This window comes from Varanus komodoensis, unplaced genomic scaffold (genome assembly GCF_004798865.1).
Source record: "Varanus komodoensis strain SLA01 unplaced genomic scaffold, ASM479886v1 scaffold48, whole genome shotgun sequence".
Lineage (NCBI taxonomy): Eukaryota > Metazoa > Chordata > Lepidosauria > Squamata > Varanidae > Varanus > Varanus komodoensis.
Window position 1 is genome coordinate 139,467 of NW_025336059.1, and position 16,278 is coordinate 155,744.

Below are 16,278 nucleotides of genomic sequence, written 5' to 3' on the forward strand. Positions count from 1 at the left end.
CTGCGCTTCCTGCAGGAAGAACATTCGGTCGACATCTGCTGGGTTTCCGCATCCCTGTTTCAGCAGAACAGTTCCCGGTCCCGGCATTCGATGGCTGGGTGGGGCGATGCAAAATAGCCCCCAGGGGTGTCTGGAACGCGCCGTGTTTTGTTGCGCAGACAATTAGGGCTGCTCCGACGGGCCAGCACGCGGGACCCTCGGACCCTTTCCAGCGCCATCTGGGTGGCTGATCGTTGCCCTCTCTCGCGCAGACGAAGCCCGTCCTGTAACTGCGTCGTGTGAAGATGGCATCCTGCCTTCCCCGCCCGTCAGCTCCTTGGGAGGACTGGGGGGCCTGGGATTGCAGTCCGGCACACCTGGCCGCCGCTAGCAAGGCCTTCGCCAGGAATCCCGCTCTGGCTGAGGCCTGAGCGCCCCACAACTCATGACGCGGCTGAGGAGCCACCTCCGGCTGATGGCTCGTGGCGCGCGCAGTCCTGCTGAGCTCGGGGAAGCCCAAGGCCGTGGCTCGCTTTGTGGGGCCAGACCTTCTCGCTCAGCACCCTGTTTGCTTTGGGCCCGCCCGCTGCAGCGGCTTGCGGGGGCAGCGTCAGACAGGTGCGCATCCCTCGAAAGGCGGGCCGCTCGGATGTGGTGGCGCAACACGGCCCTGTGCCCATGCGCACCCCGGCCTCTCGCTCCCACCCTTCGCGTGGGATCCCAGCCCCGGCAAGAGCTGCAGGAACGCCGAGTGGGCGCCTCACTGGGCCACGGAGCTCCACCTGGCCTTGCCCCTAACCGCGGTCCGTGCCTTGGCGTTCCCGCCCCGGAGCAGCTTCCCGCCTCGCCCTGCCCTTCCTCCTCCTTGCAGTAACACAATTACTTAGCCTTCTGAGGAGCTGTCAGTGTTGGTAAACTCCAGCTGCTAAGCTGCATTACACAGATCTCTCCTTAAAACCTTCTGCAGTTTATTAATAGTTTATTGATCCCAAAGCCCCGTCGACGGTGGAGAAGAAGCGCTGCTCCGTCCCGCTGCCATCAGTGCTGGTTATCTGAATACTGCCTACTAACCAGACAGTCAATCGATGGCACTCAATTCCCAGGGAAAAATGCTCTCCTGCCCTGCTTAATCCACTTAAAGGAGAGGCAGCCCAGCAGGGAGCAAGGAGCAAAGCCTGCCCAGCACAGTCCAGCCAAGCTGGCCGCTCACATCAGCAAGGGCGACCCCTCAAACTCGGGGCGTGGGACCGCCCACCGGGGTGCAGCTGTAGGAACACCCCACGTCTCCCAAAAAGGGCAAAACCGAGCAGACGGAAAGTTTTCCAGCTCAGCGTCCCCAGAACGGCCTTGCCTTGCCCTGCCCGTTTCCTTTCTTGTTGCTATCGCAGTTTGAAATGTACACTATTTCCGGTCCCGAGCCTGCTCGATTTCCTTGAGAGCCTCTCGCGAGGAAGGGCCACTTCCAGAGTTCAAGCAGAGTGACCAGCAGCAGCGTCACTGGAAGTTGTGCCTTGCTGGCATGTTCTCCGCAGCTGCGACTTCGTCGGGGCGTCTTCTGTGCCGAAGAAGAGTTGGGCCTGCCCGCCCGATTCTTGGCAAAGAGCAGCGCTGCTGGAACCTTTTACGGGGCATCTCTGTTGGGAATGTAAAGGCTCATTCGTAGCCAATTGCGGCAATAAAAGGTTTGATTGAGACTCCTCTTGGCCAAAAGCTCGTTTAAAAGTTAGCAAACTGAAAGCCATGCTGATTTTCCTCCAGCAGGACTTGTCCTTCGACCTGTTTGGCAATTTTACCCTTAGTAGCGCTTCCCGCGAGTTTTCCCAGAGCACATGTCGAACTGTCCAGTCCCCAGTTTTCTGGCTTCCCTCTTTGGCAAGTGTCTACTTACGGGTGCGTTAAATCTGCTATGGCTGCAGTCTCTACGAGGAATGTGAAGTCTCTGAGTGGATGGACAGATGACCCATCAGGGGTATTTCCAACCCCCATCTAAGGAAATAGATGCTTTGTGCTCCCAGCTAGTTCTAAAAATCTATTGGGGACGGTGCAGGTTCGGGATCAAGGTTCTGGTCCTCCTCCCTCCCATAACTGAACCTTTCCTAATCTTTCTCGACTTTCTTGGCACACCGTCCATCTCCTTCGCCCGCTCCCAGTCCGTGCCAAGGTGCTTCCTGAGTGAAGGAAAGCCGCCCACTTCCGCTCTTCCAGGGGTCGTGCTTTATGAGGCAGCCCTTGGCTGGGGCATAATTGGAGTCCTGTGCTCACCCTTCCCCAGCCTCGGCTCCCTGGGGTGCCAGTTTCCTTTGATTAACTCGCAGCATCAAGCCCCACCAAGCTGGCGCCATCAATCTGCCCTTTCGCTGCCGAGGCGCCTTCATCATCGCTCTCCGCGGAGACTCATTTTTTAGTTCCCGTTCCAAATTGGACTCCACAGTGTGGTCGGGCCACTTTGATTTTCTGTTGCCTTTCCCTCAGTGCCCCCCCCCCCCCAGCATGCTCTCCCTTCCCCTGTTCTTAAACCTGTTTTTAATTTAAAGCTATGTCACTTGATGAATTTAATACTGGAGCAGAGAAATGTCAGGAGCAAGCGCCAGGTGAAGAGAGATCAGTGCGGCCCGTTGCTTAACCCTCGTCGCCAACTTTCAGAGACTTTTCTCTCGAGCGGGGCTTCGCCCTGCCCCTCTCCTCCTCCTCTCCCGCCCTCTGCTTCTGCTCAGAGACTTCAGATGGTTCTCTTCTGGGAGATCACGGCGGGACGTGCAGGCTGCTCAGCAGGAGAGTGTCTGTTTCTGGGATGCGTGTGATCTAGCGAGGGGCCTGAGCTCAGTGGGGGGGCCCTACTTGGCTTCAGGATCCCGGGATGGGGCTCCTCCACCCCCAGGTGGGGCAGGAAGACCCCTGGGAGGGGCTGGAACCCCGCAGAGCTGCCCCCAGGGCGGTTTAGAGGCACCAGGGAGAACCTCGCAGGAGAACAGGACGGTGCCTTTCTCACCGCCTTCGAGGTCCGGCTGCCCCGGTTCTGCTGTTTAACCTTTTGGGTCTCGAAAGCTTGGCTTGCGTGGAAATTGGTGCTCCTGGTTGTTTGTGTCGCTGCACAGCGGCCTGAGTCTGAGGGCAAACACGGGTGGTGGCCGCGGAGTCCGAGGACCCCCAGGAGCCGCCACGGGAGCGGGGGATTTGCACGGTATTTACGCGCCGCGGTCTCTCTCTCTGTCGTCTGTCCAGGCTCCCCGAAGTCCGGATTTCAGACAACGGCCCCTATGAGTGCCACGTGGGTATTTACGACAGAGCGACCCGGGAGAAGGTGGTGCTGGCGTCCGGAAACATCTTCCTCAACGTGATGTGTAAGTGCTTGCGCGAAGGCCCCCTCCAGCACGGGGCGGGGGGCGTTTCGGGCTGTGGGGACGGGCTCAAGGGCCTGCTGTTGGTGGCTCTGCCCCACGCCTTGCTCGGGGCCACCGGGGCGCAAGGCACTCTCCTTGCTCGTGGCTCAGACGTGGGCACAGGTGGTGCGGGACGGTGGGAGCACCCACGGCTGCCCGACCCGGCTGCCCCTCGTTCTCACAGTCCAGGCCGGGGGCGGGAGGCAGCGTTGTCGTTGCTGCCGGTGTCGGGCGTGCGCTGTGCCAGGGCCGGCCGCGGCGTGGAGCAGATGTTGCGATTTAGATTTACCGAGCTGCCGCGTTTCCTGCCCTTGGCAGCATCCCGGGGATTTCCGGAAGGGACCCGGTCCGGCAGCCGCTGGGGCTCACAAGACGGCGGCTGCAGCTTCCTGCCCCAGGCCGCCCCTGACCTGGGCCGGCCGGATCGACCCAAGCCGGCCACCGGCGCTCCTGGGCGGATGGAGGTCGGTGGGAGGCCTCCTGCCCCCACGAGGCCCCACTCGGCCAGCCGCAGCCTTCCTGCCCCGGGTTGCCCTCTGCCCCGGGCATTCGGCTCGCTGTGCATTTGGACCAGAGCCAGCCTCCTGAAATGTGACATAGAACCGATCCAAATCAGCAGAGGCACAGCAGAGCCGTTTGGCTTCGTGCCCCGGCGAACAGGGATCTCCACGTGGCGTCGGAAGCTTGCCAGATTCCGCCTGCAGGGCCACACCGGAGTGGCTGTCTCAGGGGCCGGGTGCCAGCACCGGCCAGGCCCTGCATTTGTGCCAGCAGCCTGACAACAGACTGTCAGTCAAGGAGGGGTGAACTGGCCCTGCCTGGAGGCCCCCGGGGTTGCTGTGCTGGGGTCACCGGCCCTTAGCTCCTAGCCGGGGCTGTTCCCAGCCCTGCGCCTTGTGGGGCCAGGGGGCGGGGGCGGTGAGGCGCTTTGGGCGGGTGAGGAGGCGCCGGTGGCCGTGGGTCCCATCGCCCTCCAGCCCCTTCCCGACGTGAACCGCTACTCAGCCCCAGCCTCCAGATCCGAGTTCAGAGCTTTCCGCCACGTCTTCTGCTGCTCGGGTGACCCATCTCACCTTCACCGGCTCTGGAGAAAAGCCCGTTAAAATGCACAGCAGTCTCCATGGCAACCGCCTGCTGGCCGAGCCACGTTTCCCTTTCCTTCCCATCGTCCCCCGGACCCTCGCCGTTCTCTTCCTCGCCACCGTGGCAGCAAATTCCGCTCGGCGCTGGCCGTCCACGGTGAGGTGCTGCCGGCGCCCCTTCCGTCCGGGTCCGTGGCCGAAGGAAGCTTTTCCCGTGTGAGTGGAGCAAATGCCCGCCCAGGACCCCACCAAAGCAGGGGCCCCATCGCCGCCTCCAGCGCCCACGCCCCGGCTGTGCCGGCCTGGCTCCTGATGGGGGCACGCTTGGGCGTTTGCCCGGGGCCTGGAGTGGAGGGGGCCTGTCCCAGCTTTGTGGCCATTTCTGCTTTGCAGGGAGTGTCCAGCAAGACCCCATGAAAGGGGTCACTCTGCCCCTCACCCTGTGGCCCTCTGGAGATCTCGGCCTTCACGGGTGCAGCCCCTTTCGGAGCCGCTGCAAACGCTGGGGCAAGCTTCAGGCACAGTGACACCCCTGAGCAGACCGAAATCGAGAAATGCGTTGTAAAGCAAGATCCTCTTGCGATGCCGTACCCGTGGGCCCCCCGTTAGCAAGCATGCCAGAGCGCGGGAGTCTTGGCCTCTTCGTCCCGGGGCTTCGCTGGGGACGGGCGGGCAGCCACAGTTTCAGCAAGACGAAACCAAACAAAACCAGAAGCAGGAAAAAGGAACGAAAAGGCCGTTTCACGCCATTTGCATCCTGCGGTTTTCCTCTTGGCAAGAACCCAGGATGGCTCGCGCGGTCTTTCTCCTTCTCCCAGCTTGACCTTCACAACAACCCTGCGAGGTAGCTTAGGCTGAGCGTGAGTGGCTGGCCCCCAGGACACCTGTGATTTCATGGTGACACCTGTGATTTAAGGGAGTGGGGACTAGAACTCAGATCCCCTCAAGGCGCCGGTTCTCCGTAAAATAAAGGGTAATGAAGTAGATTTGACTCGGTCAGATTTAATTAATAGATGTAATGTGTCTCGAAGTGTGTGCGTATGAGAATATAACTTCCTAGAAAAAAAATTAATCGTCAGCACAGGCAGCCCAAACACCCAGGCTCCTGCTTGACACAACTGGCTGTTAATTAGTTATTAGTTTATCTGCCCCAGTCCAGAGCATTTCGTGTCACGGAGCGATAAAAGGAGAACGAAAGCAAGCGAGTGAGCAAGGTGCTTGTTGCTGCTCCTAGATTAGCTAATTCAGTGCAACTTTCTTGGGCCAGGGTACGCCGCCTCGGAGGCATTCAGAATAAGCAGGATCAGTGGGGCGACGAGGCTGTGGAAGATGGGCCCTGTGGCCTTTTGCGCCGCCTGCATTGCACCCCGATGCAGCAGCCGCCGACTTGGGCGACGCTGCCAAGGCACGTCCTGCAGCTCGAGGTCTTCCCACCCCTCTGCTGATAACTTCCTCTTCTCTGCAGATTGGAGGTATGGATGGTCCAGGAACCGTTCGGCCTCTGTACCCCGTATGGCCCGGCTGCTTTCATCCCATCATCTCTCCATTCACTGGCAGCACTGAATTTTGCCAGATCCATTTATAAGCAAATTTGCAAATGCCTGAATATGTGCAGCTCTCTGCAGCCTCGGTAAAGCCTTGAGAAATGCATATTTCCACCTTTTAGCCTGAGTGGAAAACTCACATTTTGGACAGTGGGGCTTTGATGCCTTTCCATGACTACATTAGCATAACATTACGGAATATTTTTAAACCCGGCATCGCGTCGGTGGGTCAGGGGAGTCATGATCAGTTGTTGATTCTTCCGGCTCCCGAGGCGTGTGTATGTGTGCGTAGCATTTTGGGCAAGCGATGCCCAAGGAGGGGGGCTTTGGACCCTCTGAGAGGACCGGGTCACACGAGGGCTGCTTGATGTCGTTTCTGCAGGGCCAGGGGCCGGCGGCGGAAAGGAGAGGCCGGCTGGGGGCACGGCTGCGCTCAGAGGAAGTGGAGCAGCCTTGCGAAAGGAGCGTGTGCCTGAAGCCGGGTTGGCCGCTCGGCGCTGGCGTGCCCGCCAGGCCTTCGGAGCGGTCTTCCCGGGGCCTCTCGCAGGCCCCGCTGGAGGTCGCGGCTGCCCCGCAGGCGTCCGTCCTCCTCCGCAGAGCAGGCCGAACGTACCGATGGGCTTCGAGCGGAGAAGGGGTCATGGGAAGCAGCTGCCCTCGAGCTTCGCTGCCACGAGCACAGTCCGCTTCCGAGAGCTGCGCCATCGTCCTCGGCGCTGGGGCGAAAATGATTTGCCCTTTCTGTGCAGAGCGAGGCCGAGAAGTCGGATTTCTCGGAGAGGCCGCCTCCGATTTTGTGGTGAGGTGCGGCCAGGTTCCGGCGAGGGTGCCGGTCACCTCGCAGTGGGGAAGGAAGGCGTGTCTGCAGAGCTCGGTCGTGGCTGCCGGGGCACATGGTTTGGAGGGGAAGTGTCCGGCGGGGAAAGGCGGAGGCACTTGGCTAGGCTGCGAGATCTGCACCCGGTCAGAGGCGGTGCCAGCCAGCCGCCCGGCCTCCCCGCTCGCCTTCCGCTCCTGGCCTGGCTGCTGGCGGCATTACAGCCTGGGCTGTATGGCAGGACCCGCACCCCGTTCCCGGGAAAGTTTCCCTCTTGGGGCAGAGGAGGAGGCCGGGCTGCTCGCCTTCCCATTTTACGACGGCCACCTCTCCCCAGCGCGGTCCAGAGTGGGTCGGGCCCATCGGAGGTGCTCGATCCGGCTCACGTGCAGCTCAGCTCGCAGGGCGAGGTGGGAACAGAGAGAGAGGCGGCAGGCCGTAATTCAGTGCGGAAGGCGCACGCACTCGTGCCGCAAATCAGGAAACGGCCGTCCCTCGGGCCCGCGGGGGCGTGTGCCTTCGCAGCCCTTTTCTCCTCCTCCGGCGTGTCTTCCTCCCTTGTCATCTCAATCGCCCTCCGGTTTTAAAGTGAGGCCAGCGACCCTCCTCCCCCCCCCGCCCCCAAATAAGATTTTGCGAGCTGTGGCAGCTGGAAAAGAATAATTCATTTCCTAATAGAAAAGCCAGGCATGGGCTGAAGGATGTAATTAACTGAGGCGCTGCTGGGAAAGACCTTCTGTCTCCAAGTGCCCTCATAAATAGAGGGAGCCCGTCTGAAGGGGCCGTTAAAGTCCCACCGTCAGGACCTCGGCATGTCCTTCCTGCGCCTCGGCCTCCCTTTGACTTTGGAAGACGCAGGGAAGAAGCTGCGGGTGGCGAAGGGCCCGGCTCCGGCCAGGGCGAGATCCGGAACCGTTTAGGGGCACCCCCTTGCTTTTAAAGTCGCACAAAGTTTGCACATGTGTGAATGGCGGGAGCGGGGCCGGCATCAACACGACGGGGCCCTTTCAAACTGCACCCCAGCCTGAATGTTGCAGCTGAGTTGCTGGTTCAAGAACTCCACTGCTCTTTCTCTCCGTTTCTCCTGTCCGACGCTTCCGGTTCAAACGTTCCGTTTCAAATTCAGCTCTTCCCAAACTTTGGGAATGATTTTTTTTCTTTAGTAAAAGAGCTAGCTGGAAATAAGTTGGCACTTCCTCTATGACTCACATTCTTTGCACGCAATTGTACTTGGTTTATCTCTATGTTTGGGGAAGACTTTGCAAATTTTTGAACGCTCTTTCCATGCCTCTGTGCATTCGTGTGTGCATTTTTGGATTGGAGCACTCCATTCCAAAATTTAGAGAAGCATTTTCAAGGGTAATTGAGCTCTGGTTGCAACGGAAATGCAAACTTGTCTGTTAATATGTGAATGGAACAAATCCCCCGCCCCCAAATTCTGTGCTCTGGTTCTCTCTTAATTCCGCTGATGTTTAAGTGTAAAAATGGCAAAGTCTCTCCCAGTTTTTGTACAAGGAAATATTGTACATTTGGAGCTCATAAAGGAAACTAACGCTTCGTTTAGTCAAGCGGTGGGCACGGGGTTTTCGGCTGCAGAGGAGGTGATTGCGACAGACTCTGCTCTCGACTTCCAAAAATGCTCCGTGGGTGATTTTTATGACTGCTAATAACATTTGTGGCTATGGAAGCTTGGACATTAAGTCCAATCAAATCTTATGCTCCAGGGCATAAAACCATCACCCACCGGGAGCTCCCCACTCCGTCCTCCCCTTCTCCACGCAACGCCGGCCTGTTGCATTTAGTGCGCCGCAGTTTTAATTTGCCTTCCTCCGCTGCGCCAGGCCCCTTCCCGCAGGGATGCTGTGCTCGGCCCTGGGAGGCCTGGCGGCGTCTTGATTAAGCTGGGCTCCTCGACCCACGGCAGGGCCGGCCTCGCGTGAGCCCGGCAGGGCCGGACCGCCCCTTCCTGGCCGCACGGAGGGGATCCAAGCCACAGATGGTAATTTCCAGATTCCACGTGTGTCTTATCTCCATCAAAAAATGGAAAAGGGGAAGACGGGTAAGCCGGTCAGCTTATCCTCGCAAATGCCTGTGATTTCGGCGCCGAAGACTGCTCTTGAAGAAATCGCGCGTGCCCTACAGAGTCCTAGTGCGAGATTCTGGCTGAGATGATGGAGCTGAGCTGTGCAGAGATTCCGAAACAGGTGACGTTTCGAGAAGACCGTCAGCGGCCGAAAATGCAGGATTTTAAAGCTGTCTCTGAACTTTCCAGTGGAAGCCTCTCCCCGCCCCACAGACGCAGAGGATGTCCCAGCGGCTAAGCGCCGGACTAGGAGACATCCGTGGCTTGTTGACGGGCGGAATTCGGCCTCGTGGGATCTTCCTTTCTCCTCTGCTGGGACTCCGCAGCCCCCCAGCGGGAGCCTGGCGCTGCAGCGCTCAGAGCCGCCTGCCCTTGGCCAACGGCCCTGGGATCATTCATCAGGGCGGCCTGAATACTGTGCTCCTTTTGCCGCCGGCTGTTTCTGGAGCAGGGATTCCAACACCGCTTAGCAAGCTCAGTTCAACCAGCTGAAGATATTTGTGTGTGCGCGATGGTTTCTTTATTCATTCCTGTCAAGCATTTTCGTCTCACTCCTTGGCCAGGAGGGTTCTCCGGACGGCGTGCGGCTACACAGCCGAGGAGCCTGGTGGTGTCGGGTGGGAGTGTCGGGCCAGGACTCAGGAGATCCAGATGCTGGTCCCCGCTTGGCCGTGAGTCTGGCCAGCCCCTGACTCCCAGCGCAGCGACCTTGCAGAGTCTCTACCGGGAAAAACGCAGAGGAGCAGGGCCCCGTGAGGCACTTTCCTTTCCTCGCAAGAGAGAAAATGGCAGGATACAAATATGCAAAAGGTGTGTTCGAAAGTGGGTTGCAGCTGCGACCTTCCGCCTGGAACCCTCCCGCCCACCGGCCGGAACTCGGCCTCAACCGTGCCCTGGCTCGCCTTGATCTCGGTCACCGGGTATTCGACAAGGTGTCCCTTCCAACTTTCTCAGCCACGTTCGTCGGCGCAAGGCGATGGGGAGACGAGCGAAAGGGGAAAACGCTGCACCAAAATTGGCAATGGACGACAGGCGGGATGGGTGAGCGAAATCTCCACCCGAGAGACGGGACCGGCTTTTCCTGCCTGCTGACTTTCTCCCCCTCCCTCCGCTCCCTTGGGTTGCTGCTGCGGGTGAAACCTTCCCATGACATAATCACATTCTGACACCTCCTGGGCCAGGCAGAGATGGTTTACGCCTCCCCCCTCGGCGGCTTCTAAATTTAGCCATCTCGGCATTAGGCAAAGTTTCCTTCCTCCAGACGGCACCTTTAATTGGCCATGATGTGTGACTTCGCGGTCCAGGGCGCTTGAGGGATGAAATAAGGGAGAGGCGAAGGTTACCAGCAGCACGGCGGGAGTGGAGACGCCTCCGGGCAGAGGAGGGGGGAAGGACGGCAGCGACCTGCCAGAGGGGGCCGTGCGACAGCCCTTCCCGGCTGACATGACACCTTGTCAGTCCCTTGCCCGAGGTGCTCCTGGCCGACGAGAAGCTCGGCGGAACGGCCTCTCGCTCGTTAGTCTGCTTGGAATGCGCCCAGATCCAGAATTCGGGGAAGACTGATCTTCTGCGGTGAAGGAAAGCTACGTGAGATGCCTTCGAGGATGGCCTGCTCTCCATACTCCCAGAAACCATGTCTCAGTGCGGTGGGGGAGAATCGGGGCCTGATCATAGTCTCATAGAATAGCAGATTGGCCATCCGGTCCACCCCCTGCTGGTGCAGGACACCAAGTCGCACCACCCCACTCAGAGGGCCGCCCAGTTTCTCCTTGAATGCCTCCAGTGAGGGAGAGCCCCCCCACCCCTCCAGGCAGCCGGTCCCCCTGTCGCATTGCTCTGACCCTGAGGAAGCTTCTCCTGATGTCCAGCTTGAATCTGGGCTGTCACAGCTTGACTTGATTCTTCCATGTCTGGTGTCAGTGAGAAGAGATCCTGACCTTCCTCTTTGTGGCAGCCTTTGAGGTGCTTTTAGAAGGATCTCATGTCCCCCCTCAGCCTTCTCTTCTCCAGGCTGAACATGCCCACTTCTCTCCGTCTCTTCTCGGTGTTCCCAAACCCTGGATCATCTTTGTCGCCCTCCGCTGGACCCTTCCTGATTTACCTGCATCTTCCTTCAATCTTGGTGCCCAGAACTGGACACGGGACTCCAGGTGAGGTCTGACTAGTGAGGGGTACAGAGGGACTCCTGCTTCTCGCCCCTTGGAGGTACGACTTCTCATTCCAGGCCTCCGTCTTGGGGATGGCTGCAGTGCCCCCAACCCCGGGAGGCGCGAGAGCCCATGGCCCAGAGGGTGGGTTGTGGGCCCGTTTGCTTGAACTCTCCAAGAAGAGGCATTGGTTCTGCCCCACCTCTAGTCTTCTCACAGAGGGGGGGCTGCAAGGGTCCCCCTCACCCCGATGTATCCATGACGGATCTGATATGTGCTCCCCGTTTCTCCCGAAGCAGAAATGCATAAAACATTATCCCGACCATGACGGGAACGCAAATCTTCCAGCGGCCTGAGCAGTCGCTTCCCACCAAGCAACGGTTTTTCAAGCATCCTTCCCGGCTTTTCTGCATTGGCATCCGCATCCCCCCTCGCCGTGACTCCCCCGTTCTCCCATGATCTATCTCCGGCCCCCCTCCTCCAAACACCCTCTGGGATGATTTCTCTTCCTTTCCCGTCCAGTCCATCTTTCTTGCCGCCGCGACACAGATATACGGCCTCACATTTGGGGACTCGCTGCTCGTTTATGCAGAGGGAGGAGGAAATGAAGTATATCTTTGCAGTACTTTTGAAGAAGAGATCCGATGCGACGGGCACGCGGTCTTTGGGGCCGTGAGCCACTCTGGAGCCTCTTAGGGGAGCCAGCGCGATTGCTCAGACTCTGTGTGGATGCCGAAACGCCCAGGGAAGCACGCGGGCGGGCGGGCGGGCAGGCGATATCCTGATGAAAAGATGGCAGGGTCCGGAGCCTGCAGCGAAGGCAGACGAAGGGCGGACCCTTCCCGACAATCGGAGCACCGTCCCGCGTCCGAGCTGGTGCCGACACCTGCCCGGTGCTGAGCGTTTCGGGGCTGATGGAGCCGGGAGGACTGGAAAGGATTGCGAGCCGAGAGCCGCTTGTCGTTCCGGAAAAGGGCCCCTCGGGAGGCACCTGCAGGGAGGGGGCCAGGTGCTTTGTGGGCCTCGATCCTGTGTTTTGGAGAGGAGCGTTGCCATCCCTGCCCCCGCCGAGACTGGCGCTCGGGGCCGTTGCGGCTCGGGAGATCTTGCTGGGGTGCTGGCGAGGGAGGAGAGGAGGAGAGTTCGCAGACTGTCACGCGGCATAAATCAGCCCGGGCCGGGTAATTCCCGCGGAACAGCTGCGGCGTTTGCCAGCTGGGGCTCCCGCCCTGCCGAGCTGACCTGCTTTCGAGCGAACGCGGCTTGGGGGGGGGGCTCCCTCCCCGGCACTGCCTGCCCCCTGCCAGGGTGGGCAGCTACTGCAGCCCCTCGCCCCCTCGCGCCACACTGCCTGCCCCGGCCGGCCGGCCGGCCCCAGGCAGGGTGAGGGGCAGGCAAAGAGGCTGCCCACCCCGGGGAAGAGGAGGCGCCTGTCTGGGGGCGCCCTGGTCAGGGGCCCCCGCCGGAGAGGGAGCCCTGGCAAGGGCCCGGCCGTGCCTTCCCTTGGTGCCGGCCCTGCCTTGCTTCCGCCAGGAAGGCTGCACCCTCAGCCGGGGATCTGAGCTCCCGGTGCTCCCTGGGGTGCGCCATTCGCATCCCGGCCTGGGAAGGGCTTGCCCCACGGCTGCTGCCCTGTGGATCTGCTGGCCATGGGGCTTTGGTCGAACCCTCCTCCGCCCCACTGCAGGGGGGCTCCCATTTTTCACCTTGCACTCAACGATGCCCTGGGGGGGTCACACCTTTCCTGGGTCTTACTGGCCCTAATGGGTGGCAGCATCTTGCCCCCCCCCCCCAGACCTCGGCTCCCTCCCGGCCCGGCTTCCTAGTCTCCGGTCAGGTGGAGATGCTGGGGGTGAACGTGCCAATAGCAGGTCATGGCTCCCCCCGGACGCATCCCTGCCTCCGCACTGTTCCAGGTAAGCAAAGGACGCTGGGAGAGCGCTTTGTACGCCCACTCAGGCACGTCTGGGGAGAAACAAGGTCTCTGCCACTGGGTTGTCACTCTGTGAAAGCCGCTGTGAGGAATCTTTGCTTCCGTTTTCATAGAAGCATAGATCAGAGCGAGTCAGAAGGGGTCTCCCGGGCCATCTAGTCTGACCCCAGATCCAGCCGGCTCCGCTCACGACATGCCTCTGACTTTGATGCTGCCTTTCTATTTCACCCCTTCCTGCGTAAGCCACTCTGTGAGCCCAAAAACAGCTCCTTTTGCTCTACGTTTGTCTCCGTCCGCTAGGATTTTTATTTTTATCTTTTGGTATTATTAAAAAAAAGCGTTTGGGGATTTTGCAGTGAGAGGCCCCCGGGGACCGGTGGCCTCACTGTGGAGTCAGCCCTGCGGACTTTGATTGATGCTCGCTTGCACAACGTACGTTTCTGGGCTCATAAAAACGGCGCCAGTTCACGAGAAACTCCGCTCTGGGCACAGCTAAGAGGAGGAAGCAGGCCGGCAGGAGGGGGTCGGAAGTGGGGCGTGCGTCCTCTCGCTGCCCGGCTCTGGGGCTGGCCACCTGGGAACCCCCGCGAGGCTTCAGCCCTCGCCTCCCCTTCTCGGGGGGTTCGTCTCCTAGGATCGTGGGGTGGGATGCCTCGGGGCTGTGGAGGCCCCCCATCCGGTCCACGCAGGGCGCAGCTCCGGAGACCCTGCCCCTCCTCAGACCCCTCCCGCCAAGGCAGGCCTCCCCTGGGTTGGTCCGCTCCCCGCTTTTGCACCCCTCGACCCACGCAGGGACCTCCCGGGGCAGCAGGGAGCTGAGCCAGGCCGCCTCCCGCTCGGGGGAGCCTCAGACCGAGCCCCGGGACCGGGCAGAGCCGAGTGCCAGCCACAAAGTTTGCAAGGTGGCTTTGGGCCAGCCTCTGGTGCCCAGGCTGACCTACCTCACAGGGTTGTTGCGAGGGTGAAACGGAGAGGGAGAGGAAGTGAATCCGGTAGGCTGCCTCGGTTTCCTTCCAAGAGGGGAAAAAGTGGGGAAGCAACGATGTTTATTAGCGTTTGGGCATCTTCGTAATGGTCGGACCTGCCTGTTTCCCCACCAGCGCCTCCGATATCCATCTCCGTGATTGCTGCCGACACGCCGGCCCCCTTCAGCCGCTACCAGGCGCAGAACTTCACCTTGGTCTGCATCGTCTCCGGCGGGAAGCCGGCTCCCATGGTAAGTCTCGCCCTGCCAGCCATCCGCCCTCCCGTGGCCTGCGGAAGAGCAGACGAGCCCCAGCAAGCCCAGGGTAAAGCGCGGTTTTGAAAAATGCCCAGAGAAGCCCAGTAGCTCAAGCTGCTTGCCGTGCAGAGAGACAGAGCAACGCCGTTCAATTCCTTCCGCTGAGACGCTGGTTGGAGCGGCCCCTGGGATGGGCAGGGCCTTCTCGGGGGCCACTCCCGGCCTGCGGAACTCCCTGCTGAAGGAGGCCAAGCAGGCAAAGACCACTTTATTCCTGGTCGGCGGGGCGGGGAGGGGTGGGTTGTCCTGAAAGTGACTCTGCTGCACTGAGCGCTGCATCTCTTAACTGTTATCCTGCATCGCTCTGCTTTTTATTTGGGGGAGGCAGGTGGATCCTGGACCAGCAGGTGCTCCTACCTGTGGCAGCCTTTGTGTGAGGGGTGGAACTCAGCACCATGGACAGTTCCCATGCCGCTTCGGAGCTGCGTTGCCATGAATTGGGACCGCCTCTGACATACGACCCCCCCCCTTTGAATACCTTTCAGTATATGGTATTATTGTGATCCATTTTGCAAGATATCCGGAGGGCTAATTTTTTTTAAGCATCTTTGAAAAATTTATATAAAACACACACAAATGTCTCAATCTACGCAAATATAGAACAACACGGATCGTAAAAATGCTACTTATAATAATAATTAGGCAGTGCAGTACAACAGAGCCTTCCTCCCCCTGGACCCACAGATCCGTGTTACTTAGTGTAAAATCAGCTCCCTCTCTGTGAGTTTGACTTTTTTTTAATTTATTTTACTCATTTACTGGCTTTCTGTACCGCTCAAAAGCGGAAGCTCTCTGGCCATTTCACACCAATTAAAAACATCATTTAAAGCATGATAAAATACAATATACTCATTTCGAGCACGGCAGAACAGATCATAATACGCGGCAAATAAAGCCCAGCAGAGACGCAGAGCTTGGAAGTGCAGGAAAGGACGTGGATGCGCGGCAGGACGCTCGGCAAAGCGGGGGAGGCGGCGCCTCAGTTCTGCCCCCCGTCTCCTTCCCCAGGTGTACTTCAAGAGGGACGGCGAGCCGATCGAGGTGGTGCCGCTGATGGAGCCGCCGGTCAACCCCTCCGGGCTGCAGGACGGCCGGCCCGCGCGCAACCTCTTCCACCGCGACCTGGACGACACCAAGCTGCAGAAGTCGCGCTCGCTGCTGGACGTGGAGGGCCGGGGCGGGCGGCCCTTCACCGAGGACCCCCGGGCGAGCCTCACCCCGGACAGCGGGCTCTTGCTCGGCCCCGCCACGGAGGCCGTCCCCGAGACGGTGGTGAGCCGGGAGTTCCCGCGCTGGATCCAGAACGTGGAGCCCGTCTACTTCTTCCACCACACCCACCTCCCCGTCAGCGACGGCACCGTGGAGGTGCGGGCCATGCTCATGTGGACGCTGAACCCTCAGATAGACAATGACGCCCTCTTCAGTTGCGAGGTCAAGCACCCGGCCCTCTCCATGCCCATGCAGTCCGAGGTCACGCTAGGTAAGGCGGGCGGGCGGGCGGGCGGGCCGGGGCTCCCGGGCGGGCCGAGAACGGGCCCCGGCGCAGCGGGGTCGGCGGGAGGACCCCCGTCGGTCGCCCTGAGATTCAGCACGGGCTCGTCCGGACCTCGGGTGTGCGTCTGTGCGGCAGCTGCCAAGAGCTCCGATTTCAGGCGGGCAAAGCAAACTCGGGGAGGCTCCGTCTTCACGGAGGCGGCAGGAGCCCGGGCACAGGAAGGACAGGCCTCTTAAAGGGGCACCTGCCGTGCCTAAAATCGGTTTCCTGGCTGGCCACGCCGTGCTACAGAGGAAAGGAAACTCGGGGCCCCATTCCTGGGAGGTCGCTGCAGACCCTTGCTAGCCAGTCCACTCGGGCGGCTGGCCACCCTAGCTTGACTCGAAGCCACGGCGTGGGACCGACCGCCACTGGCCCCGGAATCGCGCAGCCGTGGGGCCGCCATGTCCCCCCAGTGCTGACGCAGACCTGCGAGGCAGTCGGGATACAGGAGGGCCCGGCGGCTGTTCCGAGCCCTTCTTGCCCCACCGTGAACG

At 60.3% G+C, this 16,278-nt stretch overlaps 1 protein-coding gene across 1 annotated transcript in view; it reads left to right on the forward strand.

Annotated features, from left to right (window-relative positions):
- Positions 1-16,278, forward strand: part of IGSF21 (immunoglobin superfamily member 21) — a 118,075-nt gene that overhangs the window by 91,753 nt on the left and 10,044 nt on the right. The window contains exons 6-8 of the mRNA XM_044445293.1: positions 3,202-3,320; positions 14,066-14,181; positions 15,256-15,727. Coding sequence (XP_044301228.1) covers positions 3,202-3,320; positions 14,066-14,181; positions 15,256-15,727 — 707 coding nt within the window. The remainder of the gene's footprint in view (positions 1-3,201; positions 3,321-14,065; positions 14,182-15,255; positions 15,728-16,278) is intronic.